This window comes from Leuresthes tenuis, unplaced genomic scaffold (genome assembly GCF_036924035.1).
Source record: "Leuresthes tenuis unplaced genomic scaffold, fLeuTen1.0.hap1 SCAF_16, whole genome shotgun sequence".
Classification (NCBI taxonomy): Eukaryota; Metazoa; Chordata; class Actinopteri; order Atheriniformes; family Atherinopsidae; genus Leuresthes; species Leuresthes tenuis.
Genome location: NW_027325370.1, coordinates 28,539,811 through 28,566,541, shown reverse-complemented (window position 1 = coordinate 28,566,541; position 26,731 = coordinate 28,539,811). Strand labels below are relative to the sequence as shown.

At 40.5% G+C, this 26,731-nt stretch overlaps 1 protein-coding gene across 6 annotated transcripts in view; it reads left to right on the top strand.

The window, feature by feature from the left end:
- Positions 1 to 26,731, top strand: part of plekhg5b (pleckstrin homology domain containing, family G (with RhoGef domain) member 5b) — a 73,847-nt gene that overhangs the window by 25,868 nt on the left and 21,248 nt on the right. For 2 of the 6 annotated variants that reach the window (XM_072366825.1, XM_072366826.1), the window contains exons 2-3: positions 474 to 550; positions 25,545 to 25,686. In XM_072366825.1, coding sequence (XP_072222926.1) covers positions 474 to 550; positions 25,545 to 25,686 — 219 coding nt within the window. Of the gene's footprint in view, positions 1 to 473; positions 551 to 13,476; positions 13,611 to 13,680; positions 13,976 to 14,526; positions 14,813 to 25,544; positions 25,687 to 26,731 lie in introns of those variants that run through there. The other 4 variants (XM_072366828.1, XM_072366830.1, XM_072366829.1 and 1 more) reach the window with 4 other exon arrangements.

The window sequence follows — 26,731 nt, the reverse complement described above, 5'->3', positions numbered from 1 at the left end:
AACTAGTCAAGTAGATTTTAGGGATTTATTTGACAATATTGATTTGTTGTGCAGGGGACAGAAGTGAGTCTACCCAAGATGAGTGCACTTCTGTACAGAAAACAGAATTGGGTGTCCCCTCATTTACTCCATTTGCTTGCTGTCTCTTTGGTCTTCACTCGTCTCTGATCTCCTCCATCCTCCCCCTTTGTTTACCTTTAACCCTTCAAGAAATGGCTTTAAACAAAGTTTTCTTTTGTCGCTTTATTGCGTCACTTCTCGGTCTTACTACATGAGAAGTGTTTCATGCGCTCCCTCCTTTTTTTTTCTTACCCCCTCCTTTTATAAACACACTTGGGTCCTGCTGTCTACAATATATTTTCACAGTCTTACCATGAAAGGTGCGATCATAGTTCTTGTGCTGGCCAAGTTTATTGGTTTGGTGCTTTAATGATAAAGCGAGATGTCAAATTGACCCATGTGTTCTGTTTCAGATGATAAGCCTGTCCAGGAGGAGGACTGGGTGGTGTGCCAGCATCCTGACTGTCCTGACCGCCGGAGGGCTTCGAAGGTATGTCCCTTAGAACTTGAAGCACAGTCTGTGCAGTGACTCATAAGAATGACAGACTGCAGTTTTGCCATAAAGTCTTAACACACTTTCTTCAACATTATGGGTAATAGAGTTACTCACTTTGTAGGTCATAGATTAAATAATTAATGTGATCTTCAAGTCCTTCCATGAATTTTGAGGCTACAGCTCATAACTGGTTGGCTTTGGTCTGCAGACAAGCCTGTATTTTTCAGCCATAGTTGAATACATTTATTGTCCCTCAACTTTAAACCCTCTGATGGTATCCTGACAGCAAGGGAGTCCTGCGTCTGTAAATAAGATGCAATGTGTATATAGTGAGCTTTGGAGGTGCTTACAGGGAAAGTGTTTTCTTTGGACTGAGCGAAGTTAGCTGTTTTCAGCTTTTATTTTACGCTAAGTTGCGTTAACCGGCTACTGGCTGATGCCTGCTAAGCCCCTTTCACACAACCACTGCTTCCAATAGTCTGCTAGCAACTGAACATGTCGGCGTCATGTGCAAATGATGCCCCCGGTACTTTTCCCTGCCATTTTGCAACGACAGTCTGACTAGGTCGGACCGAGTAACATATAAGTTGTTTTTCATGTGGCCTCTGACCCCAAAGAACCAACAAGCTGTCTTAAGACAATAGTTTTTATTTCTTCGGTACCTGCTAAAATATCTTTTATATCTTTTTTTTTTTAAATATCTTTTTATTTATTTTCTATTGCTTGTACTGTTAGTGAAAAGGTGTTTTCACTTTGCATATTTCATTGATGATGATTTAATGGATGAGCTTTAAGGAAATGAAGATGGAGCGAGATGGGATTAATTTATTATAGTATTGGTACTCACTATTGTGCCACATTAAATCTTAACTAAAGGTCTTTTCACATGTGACTTTCAACCTGGACTGATGCGCCTGTGGATGGATGGATGGATGGATGGATGGATGGATGGATGGATGGATGGATGGATGGATGGATGGATGGATGGGTCATCAAGAAGTTTGAATAAGACATCGTTGACTATTGTTTGCACCCTACTCTCTTTTGACAAAGAAGTTAAAATGATTTTAACCACGACGACCGGTCCTCAAACATTAACAAAGAAGTCTTTCACAAGTTAAACAAGTATCATTTAAACTCACACCATGACCTTTCCTTAACAGCAACTAAACCAAGTCACCTTTTGTCTAAACTGAGCCAAACTTTAACTCAAGTCAAGTCTAATTTATTTGTAGCACATTTCATGTACAAAACAATTCAAAGTGCATTACATAAAATAAAAGCATTGCAGCAGGGAGTGGAAGAAGCATTAAAAATATGTAAAAGAATATAAAGAGAAAGAAATAAGATAATTAAAATGAAATGAAAATTATTAAAAACAAGCAACAGTTTAGATAAATTGAAAGATACCGTGCAGATTTCATGCATAGACACATGAGGAAAGAAATGTTTTTAACCTGGATTTAAAAATGACTACATTTGGTGACAGTTTAATCTCCACTGGCAGTTTGTTCCACTTGTTTGCAGCATAGCAGCTAAATGCTGCTTCTCCATGTTTAGTCTGGACTCTGGACTGGACCAGCTGACCTGAGTCCTTGGATCTAAGAGCTCTGCTGGCTTTATATTCTCTGAACTTTTTGAACACCGTTGGACATAGCCAGGCACTATTTTGTCTCTGTTGTGCTACAGCAGGGTGAAAGGTGAAGTAAGTGCCGAAGCTGCTCTTCTTCTTTTAGGCGTTAAAGGGGGTGCGAGTCGTGGGGCTCTGTGTCTGGCCACCAGACTGTGAAATGAATTTTTCCTTTGAAGCCTCTAGTTTCTGAAAAACGGGACTCTGGCCAGAAGGCCAGGGGAAACCGCCATGGCGTCTGGTTTGTCGGTCAGATGGGTTGTTTTGGTTTGCCTACTCTGCCTCGACGTCTACCTCCAGCCAGTAGAGTAGGACATTAGACAGATTTTCTCATTGGTTCGAGATGTCTCCTGCTGTTCTCTTTGTGGAAAACAATGAAAAGTGAAAATTACAGAAAATATGTTGAATGGAGCCTGTAGAGACACTGAGATGATTGTATATAGTTTTTCTCCATGGCAACCGAGAATAATAAAGTGGGGAGAGGAGGAAGGAGCACAAGTGTTCAACCTGAATTGCTTCTTTCCCTGTTCCCCACATTATGTTAACTATTATTATTAAGACAAAGTCACTCCAGAGTCTCTGGCCCCTCTTGTTTGGTATATTCCTACTGTTTGTTGGATTTGTAGAGAGGTGTGAATGAGGCAGAAGACTTTCTCCCTGGTCAGGATCAGGATGGATGTTATTATGTAAGAGGAAGAAGGAAAGATGCATCCTTGTGGGGACTGTGATAGACACAATAACACAGCTTGACAGCAGATACAATCCTGCTCCATCATTTTACAGTTCATTCTACAGTTCTCATCTTTACATGGTGACAAAATCAAACTTTTAACAAACATTAGCTTCGTTCAGTTGGTGGCTCTGATAACAACTGATGATCTCTTCTTTATCTTTGTGCTTTTGGCATCTCATCTGTCTGTCTCACTGCTGTCCATTTGATCCTCTTCCTGCTCATTCCTGACCAATTATTCAAACTCACCAAGACATAAGTCATCAAAGTATCGAATTACTTGAGTAACAGTTCTCCAGGGTGTTTTTCACACATTGACTGCTTTCATACTCATTTCCACTTCAGTCCTTGTACTTGACTATTTTGGGAGGATTTTTTATTTCTTTTTGGTTTGACTTACAGCTGGCCTATGACTCATTCAAACATAAATAAGCTCAAGGGATGAACCAGCGCCTACTCATAAAAGACACCTTGGCAGCGAACCAATTACAAATTGTATCCTTGAGCACTTTGTTACTAAAACTAACAGCCTGTTGAACAAAGACATTCTTTTATTTTAAACCTTTCTTTTATTGAATCTAAGAATGACGCAGGTTGACAGACATAAAATAGTACTTTTTCACCAACAAAGTGATTCTCAAAGAGCTGTTACCTGAAAATTTTGCATATTTCAAAATTCTCAAAAATTTGAGAAACCTGAACAAGTGGAGGACAAATGAAGGGACGAGGCTACAAACTATCCCCTTAAAAAACAATGTCCTTAAAAATTGGACAAATTCAGCAAAGACCTGACACAGGACCTGAGACATGCATCTGGACCTTCAGTTGATCCGTCTCCTGCTCATTAAAGCCTCGTCGGAAATGGTCCCCATGGAAGGTGGTTGTCAAGACGCATATGTTTACAGACGTGTCAGTCCATCACTGCACCTATTTCCAATTTTCCTGGCAATATATAAAGAAAATACTGTATAGTGCTGTATCATACACACCTAAAACTGTATGTAAATGTGAGCAAATGTGAGAGAAATGAGCTGCTGAAGCAACAGCACACTGGCAGATACAGCAAAAAGAGTCCATTACTACTTCTCTTCCTTTAACACTCCCCCCCCCCCCCCCCCCCCTTCATGTATGTGTAAAGCAGCAGAAGCAGAAGTTTGCAACCCCAGCAAATCTCGCTCCTTATTAGTACTGTGTCATGTGGCATGCACTTTTCTTCACTTTGACGAATAAAAGGAAGGATGAAAAATTCCATGTATCAGTCCACTGATAGATATACAAAAGCTATCTATGGATAAATACAATAACTACAGAATCTTTGGGGACCATTTTAGGGATGAGGGGATGCAGTGGTGTATATTAGATTAGATTAAGATTACTTTATTGTCACACGAAATACACAAAATTTCTCCTCCGCATTTGACCCATCCAGGTCGGCACCTGTTGCACACACATGCTCACACACTCATGGAGACAGACGCCATACACTGGAGCGGTGGGCAGCCAATCACAGCTCCCGGGGAGCATGGGGGTAAGGTGCCTTGCTCAAGGGCACCACGGCCATGACAAGGAGGTGGACTGCCACCCTTCCAGCTGTCAGTTCACCAATCTTTTTGAGCGGTGAGCAGTGGGAATCAAACCGCCAACCTTAACCCGCCTAATATAATATTATATATATATCTATATATATATAGATATATAGATATATATAGCATAAATCTCTCTCTCAGGATGGTGAATGCTGACCCTACTGGGTTTTCTACAATGTTTTTTTTTTTTTTTTAATCATCATAAACGTCCTCTTTATTTGAATGTATATATTTTTTTTAAGTAAGGATTAGGTCCTAAGACACAAAGCTATCCAACCAAGGTGGTTTCTTCTTTCAGCTATATCCTCTAAGCTGAGGGCTGATAATTCAACCACTTTCATGCACATGTATTTATTTTCTACTGTTCAGTTTAGAGGGATGTTATGATCAAGCTGAATTAAAATTTATTTGAATTGATTTATTAAGTAGGTTTTATCATGCTATCATCCGTTTCTGCTTTTTGAATTTTTTTTTCTTTTGAATTGATTAGCAGGAAAAAAATACATAAATAGACAGATAAAACTCTCACTGAGATCTTTTCAATTCACTTTTGTAGCTCAATAAAACAAACAGAAAATGACTTATAGACACTTTGGTTCTGACGAAATCCCGTATTTCAAAGAAAGTGTCAAAGCCACCAACCTTTCTCAACTGTGCAAGCGGTCACAAGTTTGTGGTGTTGAATGGAAAAGCCATCAGAAAAGAAGAATATTTTTTTAGCTGAGTTTTAGCTTTCAGACTTCACACAGTGGCATCGTCACAGAGGAGTGTCTGCCGGTTAACACCAGCACTTCACTGACTGACCTAATCTGCTCCAGTAAAGACGGGATATTCTGAGATGTCACAATTCATAACATTTGTAGTCATGAAACTGTTTAAAAGAAACAAAACAAAAAACTGAGTCATGATAGTTTCATTGTTTCTGTTATTTTTATTGTGCAAGAGTGTAGGATACATATTTGTTTTTACAAGTTCTCATTCAGCACAGTGTTCTGTTTAGCTGTTGCTCAATAGTTAGACGTGTGTGTCGTCTGTAACGAGCTTGAAACAGCAGGGGGCAACGTCACGGTAACCCTGACCCTCAGGAGCCGCTGCTGTGTGCTCTCCTCGTGAGCAGTGTTTGCTTCTCACCAGTCAGCGTTTGCTTGACTGGTGAGAAGCACATTTCTGGGAAGAATTTGGACATAAATTTCCCTTGACTTTCACCCACTCCACCCACTGAACAGATTTGGACACATCAAAGATTTTTTTTCTTTTACTGAGAAAATGAGAAAAAAAAATCAACCTTTATATTTCTCTTTGAGTTTTGAAAAGATCTCAGACTGGTCTCTTTGATATGCTGGCGGCTTGGCAACAGGACACAGAGCAGACACAAACACACACAGACAGACAGGCAGGCAGTCTTAGGCCAGTCCTGCACTGCATTTAAATCCCTTTTATTTCCAGACAGGCCTGCCTGGAGCCTCCTCCTGCCATATATCAACTCCCAACAGGACTGCGTCTCTTCTAGTCATAGCATGACTGCCTGGGACCTGAAATCTTCGCAGGTGTCATCCTGTACTCGTGCTACTGTAGCTCAGTTCTATCACCACATTACACGGCAACACTCAAAAGATTACTGTGACAATTTAAGATGGCCCAATTCATGTTATCTAGAGGTTTAGCAATTTTGAGGTTTCTTTCATTTCAGTGGGATTTACAAGTGTTGAAAGATGAAGTTCAATCCAGAGATTGCTCTTTGCTGAGCCTGGTAGAATTAATTTCATATCACGCTGGTTAACACTCGGTGCTAGTCTGAGCTTGCTGCTGGGATCGAGACTCCAACACAGAGGACCTCCTCCCTTCTTATTTTTTTTCTATCCTGGTCTGCTTCATTTCCCTGGCTGCGTCAGCTCGGACAGGACCAGACAAGATAACTGGAAAGGTGTGGGTTGCTTAGGCAACAAGTCCCTACTATTCCAAACAGCTGGGGGCAAAGGGATTACTTGAAGAAAGGGTTTAGCAGAGGCAGAAGTGATGAGGAAATGTATCAGTCAGCTGGTTCACACACTCTGTCAGTGCAATACCATCCCTGTGTTTTTCACTTTGGGCAGAAAAAAAAATCAAGGGAAATTACAAGTAGCATTCCTTGTTGAAACTGAAAAAATGTTATTGTTACTAATTTTTTAGAAAAACTCATGTTTGGTGGGATAGAATTTCTGCTGCTCGATATTTTGTTGCATTTCAATCCACAGAACACAGCTTCCAACCTCTTTTTTTTTTTTAAACATGACTTTGTGGACGCAGTGACAAATAATGGTTCTTATGTCGGGGACCTAAGGACATTTTTGCTTGGAAACAAGAGAGAATTTAATGTAAAAGCCAAATGCTGAGAGTGAGGCCCAGTTGTCGTTTGAGCTATTATTTCGTCATTTGCAATTTATTTACTTTTTCACAAATTTACGAGGTGCAGATAGTGCTGAAAAAAAAAAAGTAACACCATACATTTCATGCAGTGCTTTGTGTGTGGCCACATTTTAGTGGAAAGCTATTTTGCTGACTTAACCACAGACTTGCAGTAACTTAATTTCAGTAAATCTGTGTCTGCGGTTGCTGCTGATGTACAGGTAAGTTGATGTAAAGCTGTGTTCACACATGCACACTGGCCCTGAAAATAAAAATGGAGTTTTGGGAGGAGAACTCAAAATGTCTGTAGCATTTTCTATTGACATCTACATAAGAAGTCCGACAGGTCAGCACTCCCGTACGTGACTCCAAATATTGTGGAGCATTCGATGAGCGTCTGTGTTGACGAGTTGCTGCTCGAGACTCTTTTTTGCTGACTTGCAGTATTGTGGATGTGCCCAACAAAATGTAATATTGACATAAACAAGGAAACGGCCATCATGGAGTCTCATCTGCCATTGTCATGCTTGAAAAGAAAACACAGCGATTTCCACAGCTTACTTTATGTGCCGCGTGCTGTGACTTCTGTACGCTACACAGAAGCTATCGTGGAGTGCTTCTTGCATCACCAGCGGAGAATACGCCCTGTGAGATGCAGGAACGGCTATTGCAGAGAAATACTGGATTCGATTCTCTTAATGCTTTCCAAAAACTATCCAGTATTTGTGTAAAAGGGGTTTATGTTAATCCTTTTTACCTGGGTGCTACCCACATGTACAGTATCTCTTACGGCTTTGTACCTTAACAAGAATCTTTGCTCCTCAGCAGCTTGACTGACTGCAGTCTACACAGTTTGGTGATTGGCTTTCTGAGTAAAAATGTTGGAGGATATGACCACAGCTATTACTGTAAAGTTCTTGGAAATTTTATTTTAAGATGTAATGCTAAACCATTCATTCGAATGGTGGTCTGAATTTTGAATCTGAAGTCTGAAGAGTAAGCCAGGACAGCTACCAATTCGTATACCAACCCGACTGACCATTGAGAAACGCTGTGCTGCTTGTTTACTTGGGAAGGGTGAGTGCGTATGTTCTTTTCAAACATTTCATGCCCTGCCTCTAAAAGACAAACATGTTCACACACAGTTCCTTAGCAGATCTGTTGTTGGAGTTAAAACATGGAGTCATTGTCGCTCTAGTGATCTGAAATTATTTTAACACAGGTTTACCTTTTCATCACATTATTTCCCACTGTTTTTTCCTTTGAAGATTTTTTTAAGGCTCTAGTGACACTCTAAGGGCGATGGTTCCCTGCATTTTTGCACTCTTATGGCCTAATAGGTACCCAAACTCTCAAACTCAAAAGTTGGTTAGTAAAATAACTTTTTTTCCAGCATCCACATAGGCCCAAAATTTAACCAAGTGTTGACTGCCCATGTGACACATATTGAGATGATTGCAGACTTCAGTAGGCAGGGTAGGCTATAGATATGACATTTTTAAAAATATTTGTAATCGCTCATCAGATGGTACAACGTTGCTGTAAGTCATCCCTTAACCTCTGAAAAAATATTTATTTCCTGGTGAAAGGGGCTTCGTCCAAGATGGCACTGCCCTTGTAGAGAACAAAGAGTCACTGTTTGGTTTGATGACCCATTAACATTATGTGAATGTTGTGCTTCCACCTTCCACTCCCCACAGACTTGTTACTGCTCTCTCCTCTGATAGAACAAGAATGGTACACCATCACCAGAAGAGTTCCTTAGACTTTTAGAACTGGTGACAAAGTGAAATGAAGCTGTCCTGCTGGCATGTGGTGCCCAACACCACCTGGGCATTCATCTTGACATGACATTTAAAACCAGTGTGATGCTGAAATGCATTCCGATCTCACTAAAAACACATTTTTGATACGTCTTACACGACTTGGAAATGCAATCTCAGACGGCCTCTATACAACGTGGAAGTGTATTTCACTAGGTGAAAAAATGCTGTGTAGATCACTGCAAATTCATCCAGTATATTTCAGTATTGACCTCCATTTAAAAAAACAAAAGAAAAACAACAATCTGACCACAGCAGTCAAATCCGATTTTTACTCAGAGCCACTTCAGTTATGATTTTTTAGCTTTGTGTTAACCTCACATTTCTGATTCAGTCCTTAGTGGTTAAAAATTGTGGATTTGCAGTAGACTGACTTATCAAAGACTCTTATTTATTTAAATTATTTTTACACAGCAGACAGACCCAAATCATGAGTTTTTTTGTGTTGAAAGCCAGCTGGGTGTATTGTATTCTACGTATAAACTGATGACTTATGTTTTTTTAGTGTATGTTGCAAGCTTTACTTATCCATATAAAGGCTGAGCTGTCTTCCTAGAGTTGGGTTATTGCTAAGACTTGATATTCCCATGTTTATGGGGATGTTTCTCTCCAATTGAGTAACACTGTTGATGATGTGGATCACAGCCACACCTGCAAGCTGCAACAGCTCCTTCTTGTACAAACACACACGGACTTTATCTGTTGCGGCCAAATCGGGTCTTCCGCCTTGTTCGTCTAACTCCGCCATGAGATGTGTCGGTCCAAAGAGTGAAAGTTATTATTCTGACCATGGGAATCATTTCGCATCCGACCACTGTCACGTAATTGTGATAGAGCCGTGGTCTTTATTTTTGTATCAAAAATGTGTGTCTTCTTCTCAGCTGAATTTCTGTTTGAATAAGGGTAGTTCTGAGTGCTTTTCCTCACACTACATGGCAAAGTGGAGGACAAGAGGGGAAGTCGAGTTGTTCTTGTCGTTTTGGGGTTTTTCTAAACGCAAGATATCTAATATCACCTTTTTCGCTCAAGTGGAAAGATTTTCATCTAGCTTGGACAGGTGCTCCCACCCACTGGTCTCACATGACGTCAGAATATGTCTATTTGCACCTTTCCTTTCCATTTTTATTTAATCATGCCTGCCACACAGTTCAAGTGAATTGAAGTCCCCCCGAGGGAACTACATTCCCTTAAGATTTTCTTTTCTTTTTTTTTGTTTGTATATTAACAGCTGATGGGGATGCTGAAGTTCTGCAGTACATCGTCCATAGATGAATAAATAACTTGGGAAAAAAATGGTAACATCTGAGCTCTTTAAAGCCTGGATTTAACTGTCATCTCTTCATTTTATAGTTTAACATTAATTGTTTATTTTAAAGTATTACTTGGATGTCAGATGTTTTACTGATATTTCCGCAAATATTTGTGAAATTTAGCTTGCAAATGCTGCAGTTGTGTGTTCAGCCAATCAATGCACATTTGCTCTTTCTGGACGAACACTTTCTTTAATTGTTCTTCTTGTGTCAGGAGACGATCTAAACTAAGACAATAGCTTCAAAAAAAGATTATACAAACAGTTCAATGAACTACAGTCTCCTTGGTTATGGGAACAATGAAAACTGCAGTCCAAAAGTACCCAAAGTGATCCAACAGTACATAGGAATAAAGCTAAATGATGTTGAAAAATGCTTCATGCGTCTTTTTTGAGTTCAAGGGGTTAGTAATTTGTGGATTAGTCATCATGAGGGCTCCTCATTAGGCTACTGACATTGTCCTGCGTCTACTCTACATTCGTGCTACATACATCTTTATAAACCCATATCTACCCGTTGTATTTTCTTGCTGTTTCTTGGGGGCTGTGTCAAAGGCACATGGAGCAATCAGGGGGCTACTTTACTTAGCTTGATGCCCTTGGTTCTTGTGCTATACCCTGCTGCAGAAAAGAAGGAAGACACAGGTGAAATGAAACTAAATGTTTAAGAAGAATTCAGATTGTCAAGTTCACCCACTGCCTTTGGTTTTCATCTACGCCTTTTTTGTTTTTCACAATTCATCTGCTTTGAGATGATTTCTGTTGTGTTCGTACCCCTATGCGGTCAAAACTAATTAAGCAGCAGCATGCTAACCAATTAGCATGCTACCTACGCATAGCGTTATCACTGAATGCTACATGCTGTTAGCTTTTTGATGGACTGCAACCAATGCTGTCTGCGCTGGTTACATAGCCATAATCCGTCACTCTGCATGGGATGAGAGCATGGAGACATACTTGCTATCCGCTTTTAATTGAACATTGCTGTTTAATGCAAAAACATAGGAATCCTGAATGATTGACATCAATGATTAAACAACTCTAAAACAGACCAAAGTAATGACAAAATGACAGTGAAATGTGGTAAAGCACGCGTCTACTCATCAGGGCAAGTGGAAAGAAAAATATTTTGAAAGTCATCCTGCAATAACAAACGAGCTGGACACTGACTTATGTGTCTCCATCCATACAATGTCTCCTCAGGAAGTATAAACACCAGAGAGGGGTCTTGAACCAGTGATGGTAGGTCAACTCCCCAGGAGCATCCCAGTCAGGAAGCAGCATCGCAGCAGACTGGGCAAAAACAGGAAGGGGGTACCTGAATGACACTCCAGTGGAAATGGCCTTGTATGAGCTGACCAGTGACAAAGGTTCAAAGACTAAAGTGAGATGCAGAGGAAGCCTCCACTGTGGAGATAGGTTGAGAAAACAACCCCCTACCCCAAACTCCCTTGCATGCAAAGAGTTCTCTCATGGCAAACTCCACTAATTGGTGGTGTTGAGTGTTGTTAAGAATCTAAACAATCACAGCTGAAAGGAATGCTTTGAGAATGGACAGCTTTGAAAAAATCTCCAATTTACAACGTGTTGTTTTGGCTTTAGAAGTGAGTAAGGCTCACTTTTGAAACTGGAGCTTCAAGCTGCACAGTTGGTGACATATCTGGCTCCAAGTCTTCATCCTTATCATTTTATTTTTCCTCATTATTTAACCTTGAAGATTTGGAAAAAATATCAAAACTTATGGTTAGCAAGGGGTTAACACTATGGTCAAGCACTAAGAGAGGGTTAGTCATGTTTGCACCCCAACACTCCTCCAACAATAGGAGTGCCGTTGCTTTCTAATGCTTCAGGTTAGCTACTCTGCTGATATCCACTCTGTTAGATATAGACTCCCCTAATTAAGGTTTCCAATGGGGGTTGGAGGGGCCGACAGGGATTCAACAGGTTGCCTTGGTGGGGTTTGGGTATTAAGATCTACCCACAGTATGTCCCCACACTTCTTGTCTTGTCATTTGAACATGTCAGCCTCCACCTCCAAGGGTCTGAATTGTGTTTTTTGTGAGCTAGGTAATTGTGGGGGATTTAAACATGACTCATTTCAGATTAACCTGAATGATAGAAGAACGGAGAGTAGTGGGAAGGGTGTTTGTAGTCAGCACAAAAGATTGTACTGGGACATTCGGGCAGTAAATCATACCTGCTTTCACACAAGGCAGTTCCACATTAATGACATTTTCAAAACATTGATAAACCAGTAAAATGTCTAAAGTGTCTAAGCCATCTCTAGTTGCTTTTCTATAGACGACTGATAAGATAAACAGTCTAATCGCAACAAAAATGCTTCAAAGTGATCTGATCCGGCTTAATCAGAATTGCCATTAGAAGGATTCCTAATTAGATTAAGTATTTTGGGGGGACGGGTAGGGGGTAAATCTTCAGACGCTCAGATTATTTATTTATTTTTGGTTGAAATGAAAATATTCTTTCTGCTTTTACCACACTAAACTTTTTTGTTGAATACCATAGAAGAATTAAACATTCTTGAACATTTTCTGATGCTGCTCCGTGCCTTCTTCCGGATTTCCAAGGTTGTAGAGAGAGAGATTTGTGACCACATACTTCCCTGGTTATGTACACAGTCTCAGGAATGACTTGAGTTCTTTTTCTTGAGGAAATTTTGTTTCCATTCCTGAATGGTCAATTCCCTGAGTACAACTCTTCCTTACCAGTCTGTGGACTTTAATCCATAGGCTCCTTACCTTTGCCAGAGGAAGGGACTGGCAGTTACCTGAGCTGCAGAGTTCTGATATTTTACTTCCAGACTATTTACAGACAGCAGGAGAAGTGGGTCTATGTGCTGTTGGGTTTGCTGCTTATAAGGGGACCTATATACCAAACAAACAATGGGCCGTTAAGAATCTATCTGGAGTAATGGAATAATGGAATTATCTGGAGTCTCTCTCTGCATTGTGTAATTCTTTTGTTGTATTTCCCATTCTGCCTAAATGCTTTTGCAATCTTAAATTTATACTTTTTCAGATAACTTGATAAAGCATCCGTTCAGTCGGATTCAAGAAACCTAGATTTTATGATATCATAAAGGTCACTTTTCTCAGATTTGGTACAAATATTTTCACAGGCGGAGGAGTGTTCTGTTGAATAAATTTAAAATTGAATATATTTATAAAGTGCTAGATTAGCCTTTTATATAAGCAATGAAAAAATTAATAGATTAGTCAAAGAATTGGGGGGGGGGGGGGGAATCATTGAGTTACCCTGTTTTAGGGCTGAATAATAAAATATTTTCTGTTTTCTTTTCTTTTAAACCTGATCCAGATTTGGGGGTTTCATTTATCTGTGAAAGGCAGTGTTGACAGATTTATTTCCCAATTCTTCCCCTGCTCAGTGCCCCGGTGGGTTAAAGTTCAAATGAAGCTCTAAATCAGTCAGGAGAGTTCAGCTCAGGCGTACAAAAACTAATTTTAGGATTGCTGAAAAAACCTGAGTTGCAATTTGATAAAGCCGGTTCATCCAAGAAGTTATATGTGGAACACGTGGACAGTCTTCAGGGGGAAAAGAATCAGGTTCTCTGTAAGTTTACATGCGTCAGCCAGGATGTGTATGAACTTGTGGAAGTGTGATTAAGCAGAAAGGAGGGGTTGATTATTCTTCTCTGTGTGTGTGTCTAACCAGTCGACCGCTGTAGTAAACGCATTGAAGCTCGCTGCTCTCACCTTCTTTCGATCCCTTCGTCTCTCACTCTGAATGCATCCGTTGTTTTCACCCTGAAGCTCGAAATAATTTCAGCAGCTTGAAACGGAGAAAGGACAGAGTGAGTTTAATTCAGGCTGGACTAAAACTTTCACCACCTGCTGTCTGCAGGACATTGGAGATATTGATTGGTTCTTCCACTAAAACTCACAGAGATTGATTTTCCTGGTAAGCATTTTTCTATGGTAAGCAATACTGCTTCATTTATTTATTGAAAAAGATGAATTAAGATCATCCTCACATGAAAACCACTGTATTGCAACATGTTTGCTCTCTGTTTTTATTATCCGTAAAGGGAGAACTAGATCGGTTTTAAGCTAATTATTCTATTCAGTATTGTTAGTGTAAAAGATGTGGTAATCATGTGTTGTCCAAGTCGAAAACTTTCCAAAACCCTAATATAAATTGTAGTAAGTCAAAAGAGAAAGCAGGAAAAATGTTGGCAAAATGCCAATGTTGGACTGCTTTGCTTGATAAATGACAGCGCTGATTGATTTGAATGATTAACTAGTTATCAAAGTACACAGACCTTCATGGACATGTATGTTTTTGTGCAGTAGTTGTCTGCGTGAGTTTCTAAAGGTAGCACACACATCTACAACTGCAGAGCAGCACTTTAAGTCTGTTTTTCCTTCTGTGTCTGCATATTTCACATCTGCTTCTTATATCAACAGACCAGTGTACCCCTTGGCACTCGCCAGCGTTCTCTCCTTTCCATATTCTTTGTAGAAAATTGGAAGTGGTTTCCAAATGATCAATTTCCAAGTCATATTAGAAACAGCTTGCGTCCAAATCAGCATTCATCCGAAGCTCTAATTTGACTTGGAATACCTACTTCTTCTATATTTTCCTCTCACTTCCTCCTTTTTTGGTCTGTTCACCACCTTCCTGTCTATCTCTCCTTCTTCTCCTGCCCCGAAGCTATGGATAGGAAGGCTGGTTGCGTCACAGTTCGACCAGCATTGCTTCAAACAGCAGTCTGTACACTTGACTTTACTGAAGCAGAGACGGAGCAGCTGCTGGTGAGTTGTGTATTTCTGGAGTAGTCGTATTGATAATGCTGAAACCAACGATGTCCAGTCTGACTTTGTTTGGTTTTTCAGCTTCGAAAGCTTTTATTGGCATTTTTTTTTTAGTTGTTTTCTGTGTATGACGGTAGCATCATATTGGTGTCATGTAAATATTTGACAGTGCGGCTGGGGTCGGCATCAGTATATATATATATATCCACTTGTAACTGATCTAATTTCTGGTTTGAATGAATCAGATCTACGTAAGGGATGTGTTTTCCATAGGGTTACTTGGCTTTGGGGACGGGTTTGGTTTTGTTTAAAAACCCTTGCAGCTGATTGGATCCAGGAACACTATCACGTTAGAAGAAAAAAAAAATCCCAGCGGCCAAAAATCACAATAAGGTCAAATGTCTCACAAACTTAGCTTAAGAGAAAGCAAAGGAGAATGGCATAATTATTTCCCAACTCTTCTGTAAACATCCAGCACAGTTTACAGACAGACTTCCTGCTTGAACTTGGATTAGTCGTACTGTCCATAACACTGCCTTTCTGTGCACAAAGTAAGTGTTTCTACAGTAGATTTTTACCATCACAGCTGCACTCACCAGTTGTATCTCAAGTGGTTTAGATAAGCTGGCTAAACTGTTTGCTGATTGACCATTCATTGAACCTCTAACCTGAACTGCAATCGTCCAATAAAAGCTTAAAGGGGAACTCCGGTATTTTTAAACCTAGACCTTATTTCTGGCATGAAATACGTTCATCTGCTCACAGAGAACAGTTTGGTGAAAGTCGGCGTCCTTCAGAAGATATTTAGATAACTGGAGATCCATATAACGGAGTGAACGGGGCTTAGAGGATGCAGCCCCTAAATAAGGCATTATCTGTCTTTATTTCACCAATACTTTAAGAAGAATGAATGAATGAACGCGTGCTATTGCACTGTTAATGACAGATCTCCCGGCAGAACAGTATATGGCACAACAGGCATAACATATATGGAGCTCCAGTAAGGGCAATAGTCAAAATCGTAAGTGAAAGAAATGGGATGAATAATATATCTATATCTTTTTTTAATTAAATTTTATGTTGGATCTGTTAGCTAGACAGTTAGGTAATCAACATCTGTACCTGAGAATTACTTGAAACCAGGCTTTTTTTGCGCATTTACTTTAGTCAAACGCCATTATATAGTCTTTATAAGTCTTTATAATATTTTTCTTCTTTTTTTTTTCATATAAGTGAAACTAATCTGTTTGTCCACGTTTTTTGTCCCACAGCAAGTATCCATACCAGGTAGAACAGAATAATACTCCCCTGAAGCTAACAATCTGAAGTGGCTTTACAGTATGTGGGTTTCCTGTTAGTATTAAAGCAAATATGAAGCAATAAAAAGAAGAAAAAAAAACAGCCCTAAAAATTAATTTGAATCTGACACTTTTCCACTAATTGGTTTGAAGTGAACAAACCAGGCTGTGTAGTGTCACCATAGGGTGGGATTACAGGCTGTGTTGTTCGTGGTTGTGATTCAGTTGAAAATGTACTTCACGGAAAACAAACCTTGAGAAAGAAATACAACTGATGTTAATTTTTAACGTTCTCACTCACCCTTTATCACTCCCATCTTCTAAATGTGACTCAAGAACAGGATTGGAAATCCAGCTTCGGTTGTATCAACACAGTGCTGCATAATATCAATTATTGTTCCAAAAGAAGTTGAGGATAGGTACTTCCTCTTATGCAGATTTAAGCTTCATTTCAAGAGTGCAGACCTCACAACGGCAAAAAATAAGACACCCTGTGGGTCAGGGAAAGGACCCTCCTGTAGTCCCTGATCTCAGTGAAAAGTTATCTCAGTTGAAATGCAGCTTTACCTTACCAGCTAGGTACCTTGTGTAGGTCAAGATCTTTAAATCAACTCAATCCACAGAGCTTACCGATTCTTCTGGCACTAGGACTGAAAAAGGAAATTGAGTGAAACACGTTGACAATTCTTTATGACAAGAAATTATGCACATGCAAGCTGCAGCTGCCATTTCTAAGAACAAGTCTAATATTTCAAGATTGGGGTTAGTGTAGATAGAGGCTAGTGTTTCAAATATCATCAGAGTATCAGTCACAGGTGTCTAATGGTAAAAAATAGTGTTTTGTATGAATGTCTCATTTCATATGCATGTTTAATTGTTTCTCATTACTACTTGGAGATATTATATATCTATGTATATATTTGTACACCACTCAAGTTTGATTTTTTATCACTGTGGGTCCTTTTTATGAATGTACGTTGAATGGACGTTTGGGAAAGGCGCACACGATGTCTCGCACAGTTTGCTCTCTCTTGGAGGGATGGAGCACAACAAGTGCCTCTGTTTGAGTGAATCTTCATGTATGTGAGGCGTCAGGACTGTACTGTACCACAGAGAGAGAATCTGTAAATAGGGAACAGACATGCAGCTATGTTGCATAAGGGTTGCAGTAAAAAAAAAAAAAAAACGGGGCCTGGCTCTCCTCCGCCTCCTCTTTTAGCCAGAGGACAGATGGCAGGAGAAGAAAGCAAGCGAGCAGCGATGGCTCTCTGTCATGGCACTCCTCAACAGATGCATTGTGTATTTATTGAAAAATGGATCCAACCTGAGCCGGGCCTGCCCTCACTACCCATTTGATCTGCTGGAACCTTTTTCTTCTCTGTTTTCAATCACACCTACAGGGCCACAGCTAATGGCAACTCTGTGTAGTGTTTAGGGAAGTAGGCCCACTCCAGCGTACATGGGGAGACCCTGTGGGGTCGTATGCTATGCTCCCAAGACAGTGATAGCTGGCCCTTAAGAAAAAGGCATTGAAATAGTAACGGAGCATGGTGAAAAGACCACTTATTCTAAAGGAACTTTACACTTTTTTTTCCCCTCTGACAATCCATCTTGTTTAATACTGAAGATGATATTGTATCTTTAGTTAGTTATCAAAGTCCTAACAGGATAGCTGCATGCAGCGTTGTGAGAGGCTGGAGAGAAAGCGCCTGACATCGCCTGATTGGTGGACTGCAAAGCAGTGTGTAGACATTCAACAATTTAATATAATAAAGATAATCCCTTTTATACTGATATTGACTGGGAAACCTTTCTTTTAAAAGAATTTCATCAACCAATGTGATTTTAAGAGGAGAACCACATGGAATAAGTCAGTGAGGGGTGCGCTGTACTGTGGTGATTGGCCTCACAGCAAGAAGGTACCGGCATCGAATCTCAGCCCGGGCCTTGCTGTGTGTTGTTTGCGTGCATCTTTTTTTGTCTTGCCGTATGGCAGCTGGGATAGGCTCAAACCCACCTGTGATCCTTAACTGGATTAAGTGGGTATAGTAAATAAATGGACGGACAAGTCAGTGACCAACAGCCAGTGCTGTTTATTGCAGTCACACCTAAAACCTTACCATACATAGTTAGTGAAATGAACTTGCATTCTCGATTCACAAGCAGAGATGAAAATAGCTGTTTGGTTGGCTGTTAACAACTCTGAGATATCTGAAATGTGACTGTGATGACAATACTGCTGAAGACATCAGAAGCCAAAATTACTGGAAGCTGTTGAATCTAATTGGCTAACTACTAAAGCTGTCATTTAAATGTTATTTAGATGTAAAAAAGATTTTCCGCTGAAATGTAGTGAAGTTGACAAAAGCAGGAAATGCCAAACTAAAGTATGAACACCTAAGAATTTTACTGAAGGAAAGCGAATGTCTCACTACTGGTCTTTCTTTCTTTGTCTGTTAAAGGAGTTTTTAAATCTATTTTCATGCATGCGAATAGCCTGAAGATGCTTACAGTCAACGGGCAAATACTCGATAGTTTGAATTTATCAGCGATTCTTTAGCAAATGATAATGTTCAGTTTTGTTCAAACAGTCAGCTTCATCAAATGTGTAGTTGAGAGTATTTGTTGTTCAGTCAGTTTCAATTGAGTTTATGTAGTCTCAGTGTTGAGTTTCAGTGATGTGCCCACAGGACAAAGGTCAGTTCGTTTGACTGTGAGAAGGAGATTGTGGTTGTCTTCTTTCTGTGAGCTGTAGACTATGAACCGCTGCTGATGTGTACTTATGTCTGAGTTTTGGGTCAACTGTGATTAGTTTGATGTTCACACTGAGTGAGTCGGTCTGACCAAAGTCTGTCTGGATGTTTGACTGAGTTCCCTGCAGTCATACCGTTTGAACAAGACTGTGCACGACTGAAGCTGGTTGAGTGCTAACCAATCATTTGCATGTGTAGGTGTGTTTATGGGAATGTACTGAGTGTTTTCCCTGCTGTTTATGTGGAGGGGGGGGGTCATCAGTGAAAGAAAGCAAGAGGGGCTGACTTAAAGCTGACTCCTCAATGACTGATGAGCCGAAGTGTTGATGCTAACATAACTCACTGCCAAGGAGAATGTCTACTAGTTGCCAAAATCAGTGTTGCCTTGCATGTTGGGACAGGCGCTTAAAGCATCCATTCCCATCTGAGTGTAGTGATTATTAAAGTTGGCTCATGTGATTAAAAACTGTACGTCACTCGCAGTCTCAACCAAAACTGAAGAGCAGCGAGTGTGTGTGACAGAAGAGTGGACCAAACAATATTTAGTGCTCAAAGTATTCTCCATATTCCTGTTATGAAACATGTTGTTTCTGGTTAGCTTTGGTTTCTTTTTCACGTGTGTGTGTGTGTGTGTGTGTGTGTGTGTGAGGACGTTAGTGGAGGATGATGATGGTTGCTTGGAACAATGACGGGGAGCTGACTTTGCTCCATGGGTGTGGGCATTAGTATGACAAACAGGTGTGTGTGTGTGTGTGTTATAGTAGAGGTAATGTGTGTGAGCCCCTGTTCTCACAGTATGCCATTAAGAGATAAGGTTTTTTTCTCTTTTTGCTGTATGTTTTTCCATCAGGTCCAGTATGTTTACGTGCAGCACATGAATCCCACATCCTGCCCCACCTCTCCAGACACCTCTGGCCTGAAACATATATATTTAACATATATATATGAAAAGTTTGAACTGTGCCTTATCTTCTCTCCTGGTAAGCACTGTTAACCATCATAGTGAAAATGTTGTTAACCTCTCTTATTACAGGCCAACTTTCATTGTGAAAATTACAAAGAGATTAGAGATGTAAATGACTGATGTTAAAATGAAATATTTTACCATTTGTGATAGGTCAAGGCCCAGCCTGGGCTTCAGCAACATGGTTCTGATGGAAAAGCTCATGGAAGTGGCTGTGAACTGCGTTTTAATTGTGGTGTGCAAATGTTTGCCAAACCAACCAATTAGTCTTCAAAGAGTCTTCTCTTGTAAAAGTTTAAATTTGCTGCTCAAGGACTCTTCTGATAAAATGCAAACCTCCAGTTTGTGGCATGAGCCCTTTTTTTCTATAGTATCAAATGTAACATGTGGGATTCATCCTAATCTGACTTCAAAAAGTTGATAGGCTTTCAGAGATGAGGACAAACTAGTTTATATATATATATAAAAAAAAAAGCTGTGTCGAAAGGTTTGGACACACCGTATAACCTATTCTTTAGCATTTTTTGTTCTGACCATGTGGGGCTGTATACATACACAGATAGTGTATGTACACGCTTTGTGGCTTTGGTACTGAGCTCATTAAATTGTTGAAATGTTCTATTAATAATTTCTGTTCAATGTATTTTTCCAAGCATGTTTTGTTAAAAGAGCACAGAGTCCACATTCAAATCCAACAAAGGTGTAACATTTTTCACAAAATAGTTTTTGAATTGCAATATGTCAGAAAAGCAGCCGCCCCTCATTCCTTTATGTTTTGCTTCTAGGGAGTTGGACTTTCTGTTAATCTGTGAAAATGTTCTTGAGCAATAGTTGTCCAGGGCTTTCTGAAGGTCTTTCAAAGTTTTTCTTTGGACATTAGTTGGTTTTTCACACATTTTCAGCCCAGTCCTTCTACCTAACCTTTTTCAGAGGATTTTTTTGTTGTTGTTTAAGTCACTTAACACGAATCATTCAAACTTTACTAAAGGGGTGAACCAGTGTTGTCTACACATAACGGACCACTTAGCAAAGGACCAATTTTAAACTGTGTCTTTAGGCTCTTTGTTACTAGCTGCCTGTCAAAAAGACTAAATTTGCTCCTATTTGTTTAGATACATCTACAAGAAAATCAGCGATAACACAGTTTGACAGACGTGAAATAGTATTTCTGAAGCAACAAGGTGATTCCCAAACAACTATTAGCTGAAAATTTGCCATATTTCAGAATGGTGTGCAGTGTGAACTTAAAAACTTGGAGAAACTTGCACAAGTGGACAACAAAAGAAGAAATGTCAGGCTCAAAAAACTGTCGACATCAGATTAACAGTTTCTGAAAGTGATGTATTTCAGAAATAGAAAAAAGTCCTGCAAAGACCTGACACAGAACCTGAGAGATGCGTCTGGACCTTCAGTTGACCCATCTACTGTTCACTGAAGCATCATTGGAAATGTTCTCCATGGAAGGGTGGCTGTCAAGAAGCCACTCTTAAGAAATGGAAGAAAATAGGAGAAAAGGCTGAGGTATGCAAGATGACACAAGAACTGGACTGAAAATTAGCGGCAACAGGTCGAATCCTCCCCAGAGCCCAGACCGCAACATTATTGAAGCAGTGTGGGATGTTCATGTCAGAGGATGGAACAAAAGGGTGCCAAAATCCAAAGGAGAGCTTTGGAATGTCCTTCAAGAAGCCTGGAGAACTATTTCTGAAGACTCCTTAAAGAAACTACAAGAAAGCTCGTCTCAAGAGGGTTCAGGCTGTGTTGAACAGTAAGGTGGTCATAACAGATCATCTTCCTGATCTTCATAAAAATTTTACAAACTCTCAATTTAGTTGTATATGCTGTATTTCAATTAAATGTGCACATATTTCTGTAAATCACTGCACATATGTCCTGTTTCCCAGGCAAAATCTAATGAAATTAGGAGTGGCTCAAGACTTTTGCACAGTGATGTAGTTGTGATAACTTTTGCACGTTCATCATAAGGGTTTCCAATCACCTTAATGCCAACAGCTGGAATAAATTAACTGAAGGGGCACCAAGGCAGTGACACCATGAGTGAAAACCATGTTTCATGATTCTAACAGCTGAACTTCTTAATTATGATAAGGAATTCAAACAACACTGCCACTCTACACCTTTACCCAGCAACAGAAGAGTTGGTTGTTTTTTTTCCTCATCTCTCAGAAGATACATTTTGTAAGAATCATAGCCTGCAGCTCTCGCGCCCTCCTTCATCATGATGCAAAGTCGTTACATAAGTGCTAGGTGTGCTCTGGCAGGACAAGCTGTTCCGGAGGAGGGCTGACTGAGCTCTGAGGATGCATTCAGGTTCCAGACAGACGGGAGGGCAGTTTTTTTTTTTTTTTTTTTTTTTTTTTTTTTTAATTATTTTTTTAAATTATTTTTATAAAACAAAATCTGTATGAGAGCAGATTTTCTTCAAAGCAGCACTGTGATGGATGGGGCCCTGTATCCGTCAGATCTGCAGTCTTCTTTTTATAATCTATCAGCGACCTTTCCCTCAATGCGTCATATGACTCCAAACACAAAGACTTTTTTCCAGCTGGTGAGGATGTGGCAAACTGTCCCAACTAATTTAAAATTGTCCTCGAGCCAAAATTGAGACGATGGTGAGGAGATGGCAGCAAAATTCAACAGCCTATCTGTTGTTCTAAACCCATATGTTCCATCCATGATCAAAAATCCCATTAAAGATGCTGAAATCTAAACTTAAGATAACCACTCCTCAGTTTGTCTTTTGTGCCAGTTGTGTGAAGTAGCTAAAATAGGATCAAACTTTTAGCAGCAGGCATGCCTGTCTTTCCATTTGTATGTGCGTGTATGTGGGGGAGAATTGGCATGCTTACAGGATATGTAGAAACAAGGTGCAGAAAGCAGGTGCCACGTGGCGCTGGACGTGTTAAGCCAAGACGAGTGCCACAGTGGGGCCTGATTGTGTGTCTGTTCTCAGCTGTTTTGAAGCATATGAAAGCATATCCATGTGTCTTTGTGTGTGTGTGCAGCATTTTCATTTACAATAATATGACCCTGGACCACCTCTCTAATCCAAGCAGATCTAAAGGAGAAGGCATGTAGGGGACACACACGACACACTTGCATGACACATGTTGTCTCGCACGCAACAACGAGGCACGCTTGGCTCCCAGTCAGCTGTCCAGCACCTTCTCTCACTGTCGGCTTCTCTTAAACTTTCCTCCTCATTGGTGTTGAGTTAAAAGAACTGATCCAAACTAGACATGGATGGATAATGAAAGTCAGGTCAATTGATAGGAATGTTCAGTATTTGAAAAATCTCTGCTCCGCATATCTTGAACTGAAACCCAGTTCTGTTAGGTATGTCTTCAGGTGTCTGTCATGAATGTGAGATTAAAAGCTTTTCTAGGGTTTTTTTTTTTCCATCCAGTACTTTTGGGCTCACTAGCAAAGCCTCTTTCTTCATCCTGTGATGCATTTGTTTGTCTTGGCTGAAGCATCCTGTTTTATTTTTTTTCCCCCCAGCTGTTTTAGTTACAGCAGGAATTCGGACACCTTAGCTTGATAGCCAGGAAAGCTAACCTATCAGGCCATGTTGTCTAAATATGGCATCTGATTTGCTCGCTTTTCTCTGGCTCGGCAGTTTGTCTCCTCACCTCACAGAGAAGCTTTCACCTCTGTGTGAGGAGACATTTGACTCTACTACACAAAAAATACTTCAGAGAAGCACAAGCAGGTGATGTTGTAGCAGATTTCTCACAAGTTTGTGGTCCTCATGCTGAGATTAGTTATGTCAGTCCAATGAGAGGCACTTAAGTTCTTTGTACCAGCAACTTTTATAACTGCAGTGATTGAGAAGTGTTTCTTCACACTTTTCCTACTGGCTCTGATCTCCTCTCTGAGTCTTTTCATTTAAAACAGTTGTCTCTATTGGCTATTTGTTATTAATATAGAAGTATTGGTTATAGTATAAAATAAAAGTCTGGTTTTGTTTGAACATGGATCTTACTTTTATTGCCAGTTTTGGACATAATTTCTGTCTGAAATAATAGTAGTGGACTGAGCTTATTGTTTGTTGCCCTCAGGGACCTCAGCAATTACTTCAATATGTGCAATATTTTCATAACGATAGAAATGATAGCCAAAGCTATTAAAATTAAGTAGTAATAAACAGGAATTATCCTGTAACCCAATGTCATGTTCACCACAAGGCTGTCCTCTTAGTTGGTTTAGCCTCTGAGCTCACTTCCTGACTCTTGTCTCTCAGTCTCTTTCTATTTAAAACCTCCCTCTTGCTGGGGCTCTGCCTGGGTGCAGTGACCCTGGGTGTATGAGAGGAAAGGAGGAGTCTGTGCTTCTGGTGGTGGAGGAAAGAGAAGAAAAGCAGAGAGGGGGAAAAAGTGGAGAAGACCCTGGCTCGTGCAGCTCAGAGCTGGGCTTTTTAATCTCGACAGGACCGTCACATGGGTTTGACAGAGCACAGGCACCAATTAGGCTGTAAGATTAAGAGAGGCTTTGTACTTCTGAAAAGCTTCTAGACTGACCTTCTTATTCTTTCCTTCCTGCCCGGGGTTTCTGTCTTCACTGGGACTCCTCACCCGCACTTAACCTTATCCCTCCCTCCCTCCCCTGTTCTGTCCTCTTCCAGCCCTGCAAACTGTTTGTTGGGGTCTGCGATTATACCTGGCGAGACATTGAGAGGAGTGGATTAATAAGGCAGCCTGTCAGTGTGGGTTGACAGGTGCACACTGGAATGTGAGTTAGCAGGCCAACAAGGAAGCAAGTTGCATGGTTACTGGGGTCCCGAGTGCCTGCAAGCATGGATATGGAGCCAACTTGCAAAGACTCCAGCTCCAGTCTGCACTATATGACGGTAGAGTACTAAGGGCATTAGAATTGTTTTTTTAATTTATTTGTTTGCAGATTGATAATTTGGTTTTGCTGTTTGTTGCTTACAGGCCAATAATACTGAGTATTATGTCTATCTCATGAAAGCAAACCTTCCTAGCTTTCACTCAAATCTTTGCTGTCCACATGCACACACATTTGCACACGCGCACAGACACACTGCTCCTCCCGATTACATGGAAACAATTAGAGGAAGTACATTAGCGGGACCTCCATTGTATCTCACCATACATCCCTGCTTCCTGAGCCGGGTGTGGGTGCTGGCAAGCGGGGACACAGAAGAGTCCTCTGGTGTTGAGGTGGGAGCTTTGGGGGAAGGGGATGATGGTGGTTGGATATGTCTGGACTGAGACAGACAGATCCTTAATCCAGCAGCCTTCTGCTGCATGTTGCCGTAGATCTGGTCCTTGTGGGGCCCTATGACCAGGAAGTCTCCCAGTTGCTGACCTGTGATCAGATGCATTGGTTCACTTCCTGGGATACAATTTTGGATTACATTAGGGTAAGCTGGTTCAAGCTGCAGCGCACAAGGTAAAAAAAACCTGATTTTAAATCGATTAGTTCTGAATCTGCTGAGAAGGACAGATGGTTGGAAGGTGGGAGTGACCAGACCTCAGGAATGCCCATGGCGGCCTCTGTGGTCATTTAATTGTGGCAGGAACAATAGTCAGGCAGGGAGCTGTTTATTCTAAATGTGTGTGAATGTGGTGCCCTTTTCATTTCGGCCCAGTCTTTTAAATAGGCGTCTGTATTTTAATGCATACTTTTTGTACTTGGCAATTATGTTGATCTGTGTTTGTCTCTGTGTTTAGGCCTGCCACCACCCAGACTGCCAAGACCTGAACAGCAAAAGCCCACTTCACCTATGTGAGTCATGTGACTCACGCTGCCATTCGGAGAGCACAGACAAGATGCACTTTGATCGACACCCTCGATTTGACTTGCAACCTCAAGGTAGTTGATTTCTTTTTTTTATTTGGTTCTTCCTGCCTGTAATAATTCCTATTACCTCATTACAGGACTTCACTGTGTAAATATCATGCACACTGAGATCATTTTGTTTAGTGGCTTTACATTTAATTTCCAGTGTTTGTTGTGAAAAAAAAATCTAAGTGTAATCATCCATGTGTAAAAGAAATAGATTGTTATTGGTGTGTGTGTGTGTGTGTGTGTGTGTGTGTGTGTGTGTGTGTGTGTGTGTGTGTGTGTGTGTGTGTGTGTGTGTGTGTGTGTGTGTGTGTGTGTGTGTGTGTGTGTGTGTGTGTGTGTGTGTGTGTGTGTGTGTGTGTGTGTGTGTGTGTGTGTGTGTGTGTGTGTGTGTGTGTGTGTGTGTGTGTGTGTGTGTGTGTGTGTGTGTGTGTGTGTGTGTGTGTGTGTGTGTGTGTGTGTGTGTGTGTGTGTGTGTGTGTAATTCAAAGTGTGTTACAGCTACATAAAATGACAAGAAGGCAAATAAAATCAATAAAACATCAAATGAATTAATTAAATTAAAACCGAAGAGTTCAGATAAAATACTCAGTTGTCATATACACAGCTAAAAAGAACTTCTTTTCAGGCTGGATTTAAATGTTGTCAGTTGAGGCCTGTTTCATATCTTCTGGAAGACTGTTTCAGATTTTAGGAGCATAGAACTCAAACGCAGCCTCAGCTTGTTTAGTCCTGACTCTGGGCACCAGCAGGAGACGCCTCACTGAGGTTCTCAGAGTCCAAGTTGGTTCATATGGCTCTAACATGTCAGAGAAGTACTTTGGTGCTAGACCATAAAGAGACTTGTACACAAGCAGAACTGTTTTAAAGTCTATTCTCTGAGCGACAGGAAGCCAGTGCAGACACCTGAGCACTGGACTAATATGGTCGTATTTCCTGGTTCTGGTCAGGACTCGAGCAGCAGCGTTCTGGATGTCCTGCAGCTGTCTTACAGGTCGTTTAGAGCCCAGTGAGAAGACCGTTACGGTAGTCTAACCTGCTCGAGACAAACACATGGATTAGTCTTTTTAAG